The sequence below is a fragment of the Mustelus asterias genome, chromosome 3 (genome assembly GCF_964213995.1).
Source record: "Mustelus asterias chromosome 3, sMusAst1.hap1.1, whole genome shotgun sequence".
Taxonomy (NCBI): Eukaryota; Metazoa; Chordata; class Chondrichthyes; order Carcharhiniformes; family Triakidae; genus Mustelus; species Mustelus asterias.
This window is the reverse complement of record NC_135803.1, coordinates 41,550,452-41,567,421: the sequence shown is the minus strand read 5'-3', so window position 1 is coordinate 41,567,421 and position 16,970 is coordinate 41,550,452. Positions and strand designations below refer to the sequence as shown.

The 16,970-nt window shown below is 41.0% G+C and overlaps 1 protein-coding gene across 2 annotated transcripts in view; it reads left to right on the top strand.

Moving 5' to 3' along the window:
- Nucleotides 1-423: 423 nt before the first annotated feature.
- The window catches only part of actl6a (actin-like 6A), a 27,622-nt gene continuing 11,075 nt past the window's right edge, over nt 424-16,970 (top strand). For both annotated transcript variants that reach the window (XM_078207952.1, XM_078207961.1), the window contains exons 1-7: nt 424-592; nt 5,467-5,543; nt 6,786-6,960; nt 9,842-9,942; nt 11,287-11,384; nt 14,004-14,098; nt 14,453-14,559. In XM_078207952.1, coding sequence (XP_078064078.1) covers nt 568-592; nt 5,467-5,543; nt 6,786-6,960; nt 9,842-9,942; nt 11,287-11,384; nt 14,004-14,098; nt 14,453-14,559 — 678 coding nt within the window. In that variant the 5' untranslated portion in view covers nt 424-567. The remainder of the gene's footprint in view (nt 593-5,466; nt 5,544-6,785; nt 6,961-9,841; nt 9,943-11,286; nt 11,385-14,003; nt 14,099-14,452; nt 14,560-16,970) is intronic.

The following is a 16,970-nucleotide window of genomic DNA, read 5'->3' as shown; positions in this document are numbered from 1 at the left end:
GCAAGCTCCACACAGACAATGACCCAAGGCCGGAATTGAACCCGGATCGCTGGCGCTGTGAGGCAGCAGTGCTAACCACTGTGCCACTGTTTCCTGGATGTGCAATGACTGTCCTGCAACAATCAACTTCCTTCTCCTCAGTTAAGACTCGATTTTGCTCAAACCTCAGGGTTGAATGGAGCCTTGATGCCCAGAGCAGCCACTTAATTTTTCTTTTCTATGCACCCTCCCTTCCGACCCACCTTGAAGTGTTTCATCTGAGAACCACTAAATTTTCCTCCCCTGCCCGCCTGCCCGACTGCCCCTCTCAAACCGCCTCCCGATGATTGGTGGCCGAGGTTTGAGTGATGCGGGGAGGTGGGCGGTCGGTCGGTTTCTATTGGTTAGAGTGACTGTCAGTCAGGATTGTTCCCGCCCACCGCCGCTGGCGATTGGTTGGGGTCGGCCATTAGCTGCTCTTTGTTGGCGAGGAGCGGGTTTTGGGTCTGGAGCCGGCGTTTTGTTGGAGTGAGAGACCAGCGGCCTTTACCGATCATCCGGGAGTGACTTTCCCCGAGCGGAGTGGGGATGAGCGGCGGTGTGTACGGAGGAGGTGAGCGAGAGAGAGATCGAGAGCCCGGTGGGCATAGCGCGGCAGGAGGCTGGGCCAGTCCTGGCGGCCGTAGGCCCAGCCCGGGGCATGTCAGAGAAGGAGGGACAGACAGGCTGCATGAGCTCAGCTCAGAGACAAGCAACTCCATCTCATACACTGTTCCCATCAGAGTCACTCAGACTTTGATTTGATTTATTATTGTCACATGTATTGGAATATAGTGAAAAGTATTGTTTCTTGCACCTTACACAGACAAAACATACCCTTCATCGAGTACATCAGGGTGAAGGAAAGGAGAGAGTGCAGAATGTAGTGTTACTGTCACAGATAGTGTGTAGAGAAAGATCAGGCTAACATAAGATATGTCCACTCAAACGTCTGATGGCAGCAGAGAAGAAACTGTTCTTGAGTTGGTTGGTATGTGATCTCAGACTTTTGTATCTTTATCCCGACGGAAGAAGCTGGAAGAGAGTATGTCCGGGTGCCTGGGGTCCTTGATTGTGCTGGCTGCTTTTCCGAGGCAGTGGGAAGTGTAGACAGAGGCTGGTTTGTGTGATGGACTAGGCTATGTTCACATAGTTTGTGGTTTCTTGTAGTCTTGCTCAGAGCAGGAGCCATACCAAGCTGTGATACATCCGAAAGGGATACTTTCATTCATCTCCTCCACTCGTGTTGCTTTGTCAAACAAACTTCTCAATGAAATAAAGAAACTGATCTCTTCTCTACATGATGTAAACAGACCCAGAGCATACAACTGACTCACACAACTGTTGAAAGGTCACAGACCTGAAACTGTTTCTCTTTTCACTGATGTTGATTGACCTGCTGATTATTTTCATTACTTTTTATTTCTAATAAAACAATAATAAAAGGTTTATGTTCAAGAGTTGGAGACTTCTCAGATGCAGAAGGAATGAAAGATTTTAAAATTGCCTTAACAAATTTAAGATCTAATAAGGTTGGTTTCCAAGTGCACATTTCAGAAAAAAATCTCGTGCTCCCCTCTATAGCTCCTGATCTAATGGGTTGCAGTTCATGGGATCCTGGATAGTGAATTTTATAGATTAGGGGCACATCAGAGTGGTGCCTGATTTGTCCTTTTTCAATAAATATGGATGCAAATGCTTATTTTACAATTGGTGTCACTTGATATTAATTAGGAGTAGGTACTTGGTTGATTTTTGTGTTCTTAAGCCCAACAGGTGCTGGTTGAGGTTATAGCAGCATCTGTTCACATTGGCTGAGAAGAGGTGATTTAGCATGGACCTGGTGTTGAACCTGGAACATCTGACAAATCACAACTGCAGATTCCCTGTTCTCATCTTGATGCATGTATAAGTAAAGAAAATTAATGTTTAGGGTGCTGAGTGAATTTTCTTTGAAGAATCTTGTGGATTTTAAATTGCGATAAGGAAATTGTATGCATGTTTTAGGGTGTGTAAACATATTAAAAATTGTAGAACTATTGATACTAAGCACATTGCTGTGGAAGTTAGTTTTTTTATTTATTAGTGTCACGAATAGGCTTGCATTAACACTGCAATTAAGTTACTGTGAAAATCCCCTTGTCGCCACACTCCGGCATCTCTTCGGGTACACTAAGGGAGAATTTAGCATGGCCAATGCACCTAACTAGCTCATCTTTCAGACTGGGAGGAAACTGGAGCGCCCAGAGGAAACCCGCACAGACACGAGGTGAACATGCAGACTCCGCGCAGACAGTGACCCAAGCCAGGAATCGAACCCAGGTTCCTGGCGCTGTGAGGCAGCCATGCTAACCACTGCCGCCACATTGCCGTTATGCTGGTTAGGACGGGTCTGATTCGATTTTGTTTCCTTCGGTTTATTAAAATGTCTGCTCTTTTTTAGTTTAGTCAATTGTGAGTTTCATCCTTTCCATTTTATTTATTATTGTCATATGTATTAGTATATAGTGAAAGGTATTGTTTCTTGTGCGCTATACAGACAAAGCATACCATACATAGAGAAGGAGAGAGTGCAAAATGTAGTGTTTATGCTGGCACAGTGGTTAGCACTGCTGCCTCAGTGCCAGGGACCTGGGTTTGATTCCTGGCTTGGGTCACTGTCTGTGTGGAGTTTGCACATTCTCCCCATGTCTGCGTGGGTTTTCTCTGGGTGCTCTGGTTTCCTCCCACAGTCCAAAAGACGTGCTGGTTAGGCACATTGACCTGAACAGGTGCCGGAGTGTGGCGACTAGGGGAATTTCACAGTAACTTCATTGCAGTGTTAATGTAAGCCTTACTTGTGACTAATAAATAAACTTTAAAACTTCAGCTAGGGTGTAGAAAAAGATCAACTTAATACGAGGTAGGTCCATTCAAAAGTCTGATGGCAGCAGGGAAGAAGCCGTTCTCGTGTCCTCGGACTTTTGTATCTTTTTCCCAATGGAAGAAGGTGGAAGAGAGAATGTCCGGGGTGCATGGAGTCCTTGATTATGCTGGCTGCTTTTCTGAGGCAGTGGGAAGTGTAGGCAGAGTCAATGGATGGGAGGTTGGTTTGCGTGATGGATTGAGCTTCATTCACTACCCTTTATAGTTTTTTGCAGTCTTGGACAGATAAGAAGCCATACCAAGATGTGATACAACCAGAAAGAATGCGTTCTATGATTCATCTGTAAAAGTTGGTGAAACTTGTAGTGGACATGCCAAATTTCCTTAGCCTTCTGAGAACGTAGAGGCTTTGGTGGGCTTTCTTAACTATAACGTCAGCATGGAGGGACCAGGACAGGTTCTGAACACCTAGAAACTTGAAGTTCTTGGCCATTTCCACTTTGTCTCTGATGTAGACAGGGGCACATCCTCCACTACACCTCCTGAAGTCGGTGACTATCTTCTTCATTTTGTTGACATTGAGGGAGAGATTATTGTCGCCACACCAGTTCACCAGATTATCTGTCTCTTTCCTGTACTCCGCCGCATCATTGTTTGAGATCCAACCCACTATGGTGGTGTCATCTGCAAACTTGAAAATCGAGTTGGAGGGGAATTTGGCCACACAATCATAGGTGTATAAGGAGTATAGTAAGTGGCTGAGGACACAGCCTGTGGGGCACTGGTGTTGAGGATGATCGTGGAGGAGGTGTTGTTGCCTATCCTTGCTGATTACGGTCTATGGGTTAGGAAGTTTAGGATCCAGTCACAGAGGGAGGAGCCGAGTCCCAGGTCATGGAGTTTGGAGATGCGTTTTGTAGGAATAATGGTGTTGAAGGCTGACCTGTAGTCAATAAATCGTCTGACATAGGTGCCTTTGTTGTCTAGGTGTTCCAGAGTTGATTGTAGGGAGATGGCATCTGCTGTGGACCTGTTGTGGTGGTAGGCGAACTGTAGTGGATCCAGACAATCTGGGAGACCAGAATTGATTAATGCCATGACTAACCTTTATATTGAACAGTTATATTAATAAAAATATTTTTATTAATTTTCTCGGTCATTATTTATTACCACAAGAATGAGCAAGTGGACTTCCATTCCCTCCTTTTCTAATGTTGCTTTTCAGTCACATGGAAGCAGACAAGAATGTCCCAGGAATCGTTATTTCCTCTTATTTCTGCATCTGGAAAACTTCAATGCCTTGCTGGTGCCCACCCTTCAGAGAACCACAGATGATAATCCATGTTCTTCAATTCTGTGCTATAATATTGTAAATTAGCACACAGAATGATAAGATTCCCCCCAGATGGTTGGGAAACAAAAAGCATTACAGACATGTTCAAATTAATAGAATTGCATTTATTATCCTGGTTTTAGCAAATTTTAATGTAAAAAAAAATTGAGTAAATTTTCTAGTCGAACTCAACATCTTTGCTTCCAGATGAGTTGGCACTTTACTTCCAGAAACCTGGCAGCACCCATTTGACCAGTTGCTGGAAGGAGTAAGTTGTTGTCCAGGTTAAACCCTTTTTGTGAAATCTTTTGTCTTCCTCTATTAATGCTCACCTCCATCCCAGATGAGCGTGATTCCAGGCAAGAACTGAGCAGAACTGGCGATTGAATTTGCAACTCCTGTTCCATACCACTGAGTTTTATTATTCCAGCTTTTGGCTTGTTGTAACAACCATATTCTATCTTTTACTGCAAGTCATTTGTTGTAAATGCGAGGTTTTATTAGGTTGTTATGCTTTGGTACTGTCTTTAGAGTAATCCATTGTAGGATCGGCTTTTAGGGTGTTCTCTTAAAATATTCCTGAACCTCTCAGACGGTGTTAGTCTGCCAGAATCGGAGAGAGATAACTGAAAGATTAACAATGGGGAAACTCGCACTTGGATTGAAAAGACTAAGTTCTTGAGGATATACACAAGATTGGAAGATATGTCTAACTTTGGCCAGAGGGAGGAATCTCCAGGGTAACCCTCACCGTTTAAAAAAAAAAGTTGAGGATTAGGAGTTATCCAACCTGGAAAAGGCAGAGAAGGGAAGCCCCCAGGACTAAGTCACAAAGAAGCATCAACAAGAGAATCTTTCTGTAGTTTAGAGTGTAAATTTCCTACCGAAGCAGTGTTTAATCAATTGTACGTTGTGGTAAAAGTCTTAAAACCTTTATATCGTGTTTAAGTTGGTCACTGGGCATTCAAATTTTTAAAAGTTCTCAGTCTTTATGAGTATTGTAATTGTTATTACTTGAGTTATACATTTTCTTAGTATTTCATAGTGACTGAATGTAAAGTTTGAATTGCAGGTAGGTGAAACCTCTTTATGTAAAATTTAATACTATGTCAACAAATCACGATTTCTACATACATACATAGAAAGTATTATTTTACTGCAACAGAATGTGTTTCTTCCCTTTGAACATTGTTGGTTTCATTGTTTCCAAGACAATGTTTTGACTCATATATTGCTTCAATTTTTCACAGATGAGGTCGGTGCCCTTGTGTTTGACATTGGGTCATACACAGTGAGAGCTGGCTATGCCGGAGAAGATTGTCCAAAGGTAGCTTGACATTGTACCACCCCCATGTGAGATTTCATGGAAGTTAAATAAGTTAAGGGAAGAATAGCTGACATATGAAATGATAGATTTTGATCATGCTCCCGATCTATTTTCATTGAAAGGCATTGGGAAAACTTGTGGTTAACGATTTATTTGATCATGCCCTCAAAATATTGAATTTTTACACTGTCATAGGTCTTGTAGAATAGTCTGTGTTTTTAGGCTTACATTTACAAATTTACACCATGTTTGGTAAGGCACCTGAGCTTTTCTACCTCAGTTGATTCTCATGTGCTCAAGTACTTGCCTAATAGTGGACAGCAGCCTCTGTCTCATAAATCACCTTTGTTTAACAGCCTACACCAAGCCCCAGATACACTTGTCTTTACATCCTCTGCACCTAGTAATGGCTCATTTTTATATATTTCCCCTACAACTTAATTCCCCTAGATTCCATCCCATTTCAGTTCTGACTTCACTGCCCTCATGCCTCTTTCATCCTCGCTCTTCATCTATATCCTGGAGCATCTCTGTAGTCGCTCTGACTCATCAGTGACTAAGAACTTGAATGCAATCTCTGGCCATGGCCTGGGTTCCTTGCCACCCACATGTCCCTCACTTCCCCCTAATTCCACTATTCTCATCACCTGTTGTGAATATAGCTTTCTTGATTCTCCTACCTTTGACCCTCAAGCTATTACAACACCACTGCTATTGTGGGACAACATAAGGGCTCCCTCTTTCTACTTGAGCAACATTATCCCAAGCAAATTAATCAATAGGAAATTACATGGAAACAGGAATGATGGCTAATTTTTTTCCATTAATAAACGGGTGTCAAGGCAAAATCTAAATGCTGTGGATAAATCAATTAATTTCTTGGTCTGTGGATAAATTTGCTGCACCATCATGAAAACTAGCTTCTGATTTGCAAAAACTTTACATGTTTCCTTAATTTTCTTCATTGCAAATAGTGGTACAGACTGCATGTATCTTTATTAAGGTGACGCCAATAGTTCTGTGGTGTTTTTGCATTTATTATGATTCTAATATTAAATGATAATGCACTATTCTAACAAGTTCTCATTTTGTTAAAATGTTTTTTTAAATCATTTAATCTGAAGGTGTTCTTGTATAGTGAACAAATGTATATTTTGTACCTTTTGTATATTTTTCAAATATCAAGTAAAATCCTTTGTAGTTGGAAATGTATTGTGAGCTAAACTATAATCTCTTTTAAAGGCAGACTTTCCAACAGCGATTGGGATGCTGTTGGAGAGAGATGATGGGAGCACGCCTATGGAAATAGAAGGAGACAAAGGAAAGTCAAGTGGCACAACTTATTTCATTGATACAAATTCTTTGCGCGTTCCCAGAGAAAATATGGAAGTTATCTCTCCTTTGAAAAATGGAATGAGTATGTCAGCAGTTTGTTTTCTCTTTTGTCAGTTTTCTTTTCTATCCTGAAGGCCTCTGCTGTAGATCACGTTCTGACGGACGCTAGTTTTTATGTGATCATTCTGACCAAATTCATCTAAATTAGTGCAGCTTGGGGTTGGAGCTTCTGATCACTATTTCTATAGTGGTGTTGAAAGGGTTCCATTCCAATTTCTCTCTATCCATTACTTCTTATCAAATAATTTTAATAATATACCAAATAAAGAATTGAGTTAAAATTCTTCAGGTTGAAGGTTTCTTGAATTCACTTTTAAATTCTAAATTTTAAACTAATTCAATTCTGGCACACACTGTATCCTAGTACATTGGCTTTAATTAAATTTACCAATGCAGTGAGTGAGGACAGAGGTGCGTGATATGTATTCCATTAAATCCAATAAAACTCAATTGACTGTTTTGCAGATTATGAAATATATTAATGTTTTACATTTGGGGAGATGGTGGCACAGTGGTAATGTCACTGTACTAATAATCCAGAGGCCCAGGCTAATGCTCTGGGAGCACAGGTTCAAATACTAACTCAACAACTATTGGGATTTAAATTTAATAATAAATCTGGAATATAAAGCTACTCTCAAACAGTGGTTAGCACAGTTGCCTCACAGCACCAGGGACCTGGGTTCGATTCCCAGTTTGGGTCACTGTCTATGTGGAGTTTGCACCTTCTCCCTGTGTCTGCAAGGGTTTCCTCCCACAGTCCGAAAGTCGTGCTGGTTAGGTGCATTGGCTATGCTAAATTCTCCCTCAGTGTACCCGAACAGGTGCTGGAATGTGACGACTAGGGGATTTTCACAGTAACTTCATTACAGTGTTAATGTAAGCCTACTTGTGACTAATAAATAAATAAACAGTGACCATGAAACTATCATTGATTGTTGCAAAAACCCATCTGGATGGAAATCTGCCCTCCTTACCTGATTTGACCTCCTCGTGACTCCAGATCCAAAGCAATGTGGTTGACTGCTGCCTTCTGGAATGGCCTAGCAAGCTACTCTGTGTAAGGGCAATAAGGGAAGGGTGACTAATGTGGCCTTGCCAGCAACGCCCACATCCCATGAAAGAATAAAAGAAAATTGTGTAGTACATCGAATAAACAATGTTATGGAAAGTGACATTCTGCAGAGCTTTGGTCAACGTCAAGACTTTGTTGTGGCATTTATCTGATCAAGCGTGAGTTTAATGTTTTGTTTTCCAATGAGCAAATGTTTCAGAGAAAAGCTTTCATATGAAGTATGTTCCTAGAGCAAAATATTTCTGCCTGTTCTGCATGTTATGCTGATGATTTCCACCCACTAATTTTATGTTCGCCCTTGCTTTGTCCAGTAATCTCCAAATTCCCGGGCACCTTCTGGGTTGATGCTTCTTAACAATCCTGTTGCTAAGCCCTGTCACCAACAGTAAGTCTGCTGTGACTAATATGTGCTAACTGTAACTTCCAAATCATGTTGGTGTTTAGTTGTAACCTCAGCTCTGCTGCTTTTGGCTTGACCACAGTGCATGAATCCTTTCATATAATATCCATTTTACCAAGCTGACAGTGATTTAAAATAAAAACATTTTGTTGCTAAATGAACATCAGCTCAGTGGAGTCCAACAATTTTACGTTGCAACCTCTGCCCCTGTATCTTTTTGATTTCCTTTCTCTTTGCTGGCTTTGGCTTTTCTCTCCTGTTTCTTCTGCTTTTGGATGGCAGCTTTTCATTCGTCTCCCATTCACACAACCTCTAACGTAAGTTCTGTTTCTTTACTTGTCCCATTCCCATTCCCATTGCCTTTTGACATTTAAACTAGCCTGCTTTCTACCCTATCACAGACTTTCCATTTTTTGTTTCTTCTCTCCACCTTTCACTTGTTTAAAACCGATTTACTTACTGATCCACGTCAGATCAGCCATGATCTTATTGAATGGCGGGGCAGGCTCGAGGGGCTAGATGGCCTACTCTTGCTCCTATTTCTTATGTTCTTATGTTCTTCTCTAACTTTTCCCGATTCGGTTGAAAGGTCACCAACCTGAAATGTTAACTTTGCTTCTCTAACCACAGATGTTGACCAGCTAAGTACATTTGCTGTTTTTTTTTTAAGTATCACATTCTTTTCTAGATTGTTTTAAGGATAACAATTAACCAACTGGCCTACTTTTCCCCCCTTCCCCTCCTTTATTTTGCTCCACACAATGTGACTTAGTTGGTAAAATGTTTGTTTCTGAGTCACAAGGTTGTAGTTTCAAATCCCACTCTATAGGTTTGGGCACAAAATCTAGGCTGACACCTTTGTGTAGTACTGAGGGAATGCTGCTCTTTCAAATGAGGCATTAAACTGAGGCTATGTCTGGCCCCTCAGGTGGACATATAGGTCCTATGGTAATATTTTGAGGAGCAGGGTGGTCATGCATGGTGTTCTGGCCAATATTTATCTCCCAATCGATATAAAAATAGCATAACTGGACATTATCACATTGCTATTTGTGGAACCTTATTCCACTGGTTGTAAAGCACTTTAAAATGTTCTGAGTTCATGAAAGGCAAAATGCAAACTTATTTTTCCTTTGAATACAACTTTTAAAATTGCCCTAAGATCCTATGCACATTGCACCTTAATGTAGGTATTAAAACTAAATCTTGAGGTACTGGTATGTAGTTTTATAGGAATTTTATTACTGCACATCCTATATCAATATTTAATTTGTGAAACATTAATAGATTATTAAAACAAATTATGTACTTCAGTTTTGGGTCACAACTATAAAATTATTTGAAAATAAATTGTTAGAAAAGTGATAATTCAATGGAAAAGTATGGTCTTCTGATTAAAATTTCTGAATGTTTCTTTTTTATTTGCAGTTGAAGACTGGGACAGTTTTCAAGCAATACTAGATCACACATATAAGAATCACATAAAATCTGAAGCTGGTCTGCATCCTGTTTTGATGTCGGAGGCTCCGGTTAGTATTTAATTACTGTATGAAATACTGTTAGACTTCTGTGTTTTGGGTTGCAAAGTGTAATATTGAACAGTTGAAATAAATTAGTTTGGGTAAAAAAAGAATCACTTTGAAGGCAGTGTAATCTTGTAGTTTGGTATGGTAATATGCTCTGGTAGGATGAAAGTTCATGGGGGCGATTCTCCCATTTCGCGGGCCAGGAGACTCGAGCGGAGGCCGTTTTGCAGGCTCCCCGCTGGGGACCATGCCCTCTGCGATTCTCCGGGTGCTGGATTTCCAGCGCTGTCAGCTCCACTCTAGAAATCCGCGCGGAGCTCCAGTGGGGTTTAGTATAGCTCCCTACTTTGTGGGGAGTTGGCGGCCCAACCTAGCTGGAGTGAAGGGGGGGCATTCGAGGCCCCCCAGAGGGTTGGGTGACGAGAGAGGAGCAATGCCCCCTGGGCATCCTGGCACTGCCCAAGGGGTAAAGTTCCAAGGGGGTGAAGCTTCGGGGGCGATCGGTGGGGGGGTCCCGCTGCCACTGTGTATTCGGGCTGAGTGACAGAGGGAGGGATGCCAGCAGATTGGGGAGGGGTCGGAGTTGCCGTAGTCTCCCCTATGACAGATCGGCGCGTGCGCAGTGGCCCGCTCAGTGCTATGCTGCTGGCCTCTCCAGCAGGAAACCTGCCCCCAACTTTTTGGACTGATTTCGTTAATGCACTCTGCAGTGCAGAGTGTGGGAGACTCATTTTGAAACTCCCACTGAAAAAAACAGCGTGATTTACTCTAGTTATGTGAATTCGACACTTCAAATTTTTTTGGGAGAATCCCCCCCCATCTCCCCCCATGTGTTCAATGTGTCTAACATGCAAGTGTACAAGACCAAGGCAGAGTTTACACTTGGAGAGAGAGAAAGTGATGGATTACTTATTTTGTTTACATCTGAGCAAATTGACTCAGGTAGCATTGGCTCAGATTGTGTTCCTGGTTGCAGATGATCCTGAGAGATTGGGAAGACTTGTTAACTGACAAACATAGACCACTGTCGCTGTTCCTTAAAAACATCAGCTACCTTCAGGTTTTTGAGCCTGATATTTCTTAGTATTGAATTCATTTATTGACTTTATCCACTCGGTGGATGCCAGTGGGGGAACTAATGATCTTTATTTCAAAAATTAACTTTATCCACACTGTTTCATATTTTGCTGTACTGTGTTTTCACTGAGAATCTGTGGAATTACATTATTTTAAGCAAATGATTTATTTTGTAAAATCTTGTATTTCTTTGTTACCTGTGCAGTAATTATATTTTGTGAGGTTCATTTTAACCAACCTGAATTTAACACTATTTTCTTGTATTTGCAGTGGAATACACGAGCAAAGAGGGAAAGGCTTACTGAGCTGATGTTTGAACATTATAATATCCCAGCCTTTTTCCTATGTAAAACAGCTGTGCTCACAGCGTATCCTTTGTTGAATCAATTTTTCAATTATATATGTGGTACAGAAATTGATGGTTCATTAAGTTGCAGAATTCCAAGCAGCGGGGGGAGAGAAGGAACAATGTTTCAACATAAACTGATTATACAAAGTAAATAAAGTGCATTTATAATGGTGTTTTAAATAACAAAGCCCTGTCTGACATCACACTTGAGGGTACATCCCAATTTTGTTTTTCCTCTAATGGATCATTGAAAGAAAGCTAGTCTTTACAACAGAACTCCTGGAGTTGATTGTTGAGAGTTGTGATGGCCACATTGGCATTTTCTTCTTCGGTATGTCTTTGTATCTGCATACCAGTGTGAAATTAGATTTTCTTTCATTTGGGACTATTAGGATCATTTTCCTTGTATTGCAAGGACTCTACCTTGTGTCGTTTTGCTCCATACAGTTTAATGCTGAATTAGTTAGTCCCTTTCTTTTCTAGGCCAGTTAATGGAGCAACCAAATTAATGTTATTAAATATACGTGAAGCAAAAACTATAGAGTCCTACAGTCTTGGAGAAAGCAAATCGCCCAAACTTAAAACCTGCAAAGAATCCTCTTTGACCACAGGCGAGGTTCCAGAGGACTGGAGAATAACCAATGTTGTTCCCTTGTTTAAGAAAGGAAGCAGGGATAATCCAGGAAATTATAGGCCAGTGAGCCTGATGTCAGTGGTGGGGAGGCTTTTGGAGAAGATACTGAGGGACAGGATATATGCACATTTAGAAGAAAATGGACTAGTTAGTGACAGGCAGCATGGTTTTGAATGGGGAAGTTCATGTCTCACCAACTTGATTTGAGTTTTCTGAGAAGGTGACAAAGATAATTGATGAGGTAAGGGCTGTAGATATAGTTTATATGGACTTTCGTAAGGCATTTGACAAGGTCCCACATAGCAGACTGGTATAAAAATTAAAATCACATGGGATTCAGGGTGGACTGGCTAGGTGGATACAGAACTGGCTTGGTTATAGAAGATACCGAGTAGCAGTGGAAAGATATTTTCAGAATGGAGATCTGTAGCTAGTGGTGTTCCACAGGTATCAGTGCTGGGTCCTCTGCTGTTTGTAGTATATATAAATGATCTGGAGGAAAATGTGGGTGATCTGATTAGTAAGTTTGCTTATGTCACGAAGATTGGTGGAGTTGCTGATAGTGCTGGGGATTGTCAGAGGATACAACAGGATATAGATAGATTGGAGATTTGGGCACAGAAATGGCAGATGGAGTTTAATCCGGACAGGTGCAAGATGATGCATTTTGTAGGATCAAATTTAGGTGTGAATTATACTGTAAATGGCAGAACCCTTGGGGACATTAACATACAGAGGAATCTGGGCGTGCAGGTCCACAGATCCCTAAAAGTGGCAATACAAGTGGTCAAGGTGAAAAAGAAGATATATGGCTTGCTTGCCTTCATCAGCTGGGGCATTGAGTACAAGAGTTGGGAAATCCTATTGCAGCTATATAAAATCTTGGTTAGGGCAAATTTGGAATATTGCATGCAATTCTGGTCACCACACTACTAGAAGGACGCGGAAGCTTTGGAGAGAGTGCAAAGATGGTTCACCAGGATGTTGTCTGGTCTCGGGTGTTGGCTATGAGGAGAGGTTGAATAAACTGGAATTGTTTTCAATGGAAAGACAGAAGCTGAAAGGAGACCTGAGAGGCATAAACAGGGTGGATATTCAGAGGCTTTTTCCAAGGGTGGATGTGTCAATTAGAAGGGGGCACAGGTTGAAGGTGAGGGGGAAAGTTTAAGGAAGATGTGCGGGGGACGTTCTTCACGCAGAGAGTGGTGGGTGCCTGGAATGTGCTGCCAGGTGGTAGAAGCAGGCACATTTAAGAGGAATCTGGATGGGCACATGAATAGGGGGATACGGACCGAGGAAGGGCTGAAAGTTTTTTTTAGTTTAGTTAGGGCATCATGATCGGCACAGGCTTGGAGGGCCGAAGGGCCTGTTCCTGTGCTGTACTTTTCTTTGTTCTTTCTTTGGAGGAATGCATTTTTATGTATAATAGGTTATATGACAGAGGGGACTGGTTATTTTATTTCCTGTTAATATCCTTTCAAACTGTTAAAATAGATATATTATCCTGGAATTAAACATTGTAAAAAGTGAACATCACTCAGTACACCTCTTCTCCCACACATCTTGTTCTGCTGGCGTACCATTTCTCAAGTGACTTGCCTGACGTCTCATGCAAATGTCTATATTTTGTTGAGCACAGAAGGAAACTTCAGCAAGCAATTTGATGATTGAAGAGTGGTGGCAAATTACAGTTGAACCTGGTCAATGGTGGATGTTCCCTGCCTCCTCCTCAGGAAACCCAAACCAGTTGTAGAAGTTCACTATTGCTTTAATTGTGATAGGTTGATTTATACTCTATCTGTGATCGAACATGAGGTTTCTTGGGGTTGAACGAGTCAGTATCACACCCTTGTGTAATTAATCAATGAGGAAAGCAGCGTGCCTACTTAGTGCTCATGTGGACGTATAGCACAGATTATTAAAGAAAATGCAAGCTGGTATAAATTTGCATTGTGGAATGGGTCCACTTTAAACAGTTTGCTTTTCCTTCACTTTTTGTGTCAGATTTGCAAATGGTCGCTCTACAGGCTTAGTGTTAGATAGCGGAGCCACACACACCACAGCTATTCCAGTACATGATGGATATGTTCTTCAGCAAAGTAAGAATAAATGTAAACTTTGACATGTGCAATTGAACTATTGTTAATTCACTTTACTACAGCTCACAAGTTTATAAGTAACTTTTTAAAAAAAATTCTCCACCCATCCCAGTCTTTCCCCTCCCAAGTTGTTCTCTCTTGCTCCCATGTGTTCTTTTGTATTCTCTTGAGTTGTCATATCAGATCACGTATTCCTTAATTTTTGTTCCCCATGCTGCTTTATCAGAAACCTTAATGCAAATACCCCTTTAAATGCATGCTCATTTTTCTACGTGAGCACAATCCTTCAGAAACCAAATGCTGACTTTCACCTGTGTAATATAATCAAAATATTTCCTTTTTCTGACATTTCAGGCATTGTTAAATCTCCGCTTGCAGGAGACTTTATTTCCATGCAATGCAGGGAGCTGTTTCAGGAACTGAATGTGGAAATAATCCCACCATACTTGATTGCTTCAAAGGTGAGGGAAAACCAAAGCTTATAATTCCATAAATGGTAAATGGCAATTATTTATACTGTAACCAATGGAGCTTGTAGTTGGAACACAAAGATGTTTGGAAAGATTATGCATTGTATATTTGAAGCACCAGATAAATAATTATCTTTGGACATGCATGTGCTTCACTTTCCTGTTTATGAAAATCTTGTGCATCCATTTTAAAATTACATTTTAGCATAAACATCCTGACGGGGAATTGCACTGTTTATGCCCTTGACTTGACTTGTCCAAGTTCCTGCTGCCGTCCACAGCTAGTACATGCACCTGAGTTTAATACTTCTCCCTACATGCAACAACCTTATGCAAAGTTAACTGATGTGATTTTTGAGCCCATAGCAACTTTTTTAGCACCAGGTGAATGTGAGTAACAGAGACCAACTTAGATTTTCTTTCATGGATGTTGAAGCATTGCATGAAACTTTCTGAAACAAGTGAGATTTATGGATTTTTGTGTTGAGAGCGTATAATCAATATGGAATGTTTTTTAATATTTGCTGATCTCCTGTGGTATTGCTCATGCTTATTTATGGATCTGAAGCAGGTTTATGATTTGTTGTTGCTAATATGGTCTATACCTTTTTAATTGTAAGTACTTATAAATAGATAATAACCATTAGAGGGCACTTATTTTTTTCACACAATAAAGATTATTGGCCTGATTAGGAAATGGGCTGAGCAGAAGGAAATATCTTCTATTAGCCAAAAGTATTAAGGGATATGAGGCAAAGGTAGGTATATGGAGTTGTGTCACAAGTTAGCGATAGGATACGAGGGGTATGGACAGAGTGAATAGGAAGCAGCTGTTCCCCTTGGTTGAGGGGTCAGTCACGAGGGGGAATAGATTTAGGATAAGGGCAGGAGGTTCAGAGGACATTTGAGAAAAAGAAAATTCACTCGGTGGTGGAATCCGGAATGTGGTGCCTGGGAAGGCTGTAGAGGCTGGAAACTTTACAACCTTTAAAAGTATTTGGATGAGCAGTCTGAGAGCACGCACCAACCTATGTACTCTGAAAGGTACGCTTTGTCTACATAGTGTGCAAGAAACAATACTTTTCACTGTATACAAATACATGTGACAATGATAAATCAAAGCAAAATCGAAAACTTGAAGCATCTTAACATTCAAGGATATGGGACAAGTGCTGGAAAATGGGATTAGTGCGACTTTAGTGGTAGTTATTGTCGGTGCAGACTTGATGGGTTGAAGGGGCATTTCTATTACTCTATGGTCTCATTGAACGGTGTAACAGTCTTGAGGGGCTAAATGCTCTACTCCAGTTCCTAATTGAATGTGTAACATCTGGTATGCGCCAAACATGTCAGTGCAAGACAGACCAATGCCAGATGTGAGGCAAGAAACACCAATCATTAAGTTTAGTGGTAGTTGCTGCTTCATTCTCTATAATCTTCAGGTCAAAGCTACCAAACAGCTGCTTCGAAGCCCATTGAGATGCATACCTTACCTGAACAGATTTTAATGCCAATAAGGACTGTAAAGGCAAACCCTACTGTTCGGTAGGCATTCATGGAGTAAAAAGATAAACCTATCAGTCAGTAAGAAGGCATTATTGTCTCACTTGAGGTATTTTGTGCTTTTAGCAGAATTACTGCCTTCAAAAGTTGCATAACTGGGTCTGCTGCTGGCACTTAGTTTTGGCTGCTTTGGGATGCACACATTTGGATTAGATGGCTGGAATGATATCTCCATCATTTTTCTATGTCATATTCTTCCTCTTGGCTTAAGTAACAACTTTGATCAATAGTAGTATTTCTTGTCTTCCCTTCCTATGGAATATTAAAACACTATCTTGAGATCATCTAACTATAATTGTTTATTTATCTTGTATTTTCCTGATCATTTTGATCTACAAGACCGTGGATCTGTCTTTTCAGCTCAGTTTCTCAACAACGGGGAAAGAAGCCAAATAAATCCTTTCCCATGGACGACATTCAGTATTGGTGGTTTTAGGTGCTACAGTTACTTATTTGGCTTGTAAGACCATAAGATGTAAGAGCCTCATTCGGCCCATTGAGTATGCTGTGCCATTCAATGAGATCATGATCGATCTGATATGATAACTCCACTTTCTCACCTCCTCCCCATGACCCTTGATTCCGTTATTGATTAAAACTCTGTCCATCTCAGCTTTGAATGTACTTAATACCCAGCCTCAACAGCCCTCTGAGGTAAAGAACTCCACAGATACATTATCCTCAGAGAAGAAATTCATCCTCATCTTTGTCTTAAATGGGTGAATTAGTTAGCTCCACCAATGAGCCGCCCGATTGCTTTACCATTTACTACCTTGGGGAGCTGCTTCTGCAAATTGAATATGAGACCTCTGTTGAACATAAGATCAAGAACTCTTCCT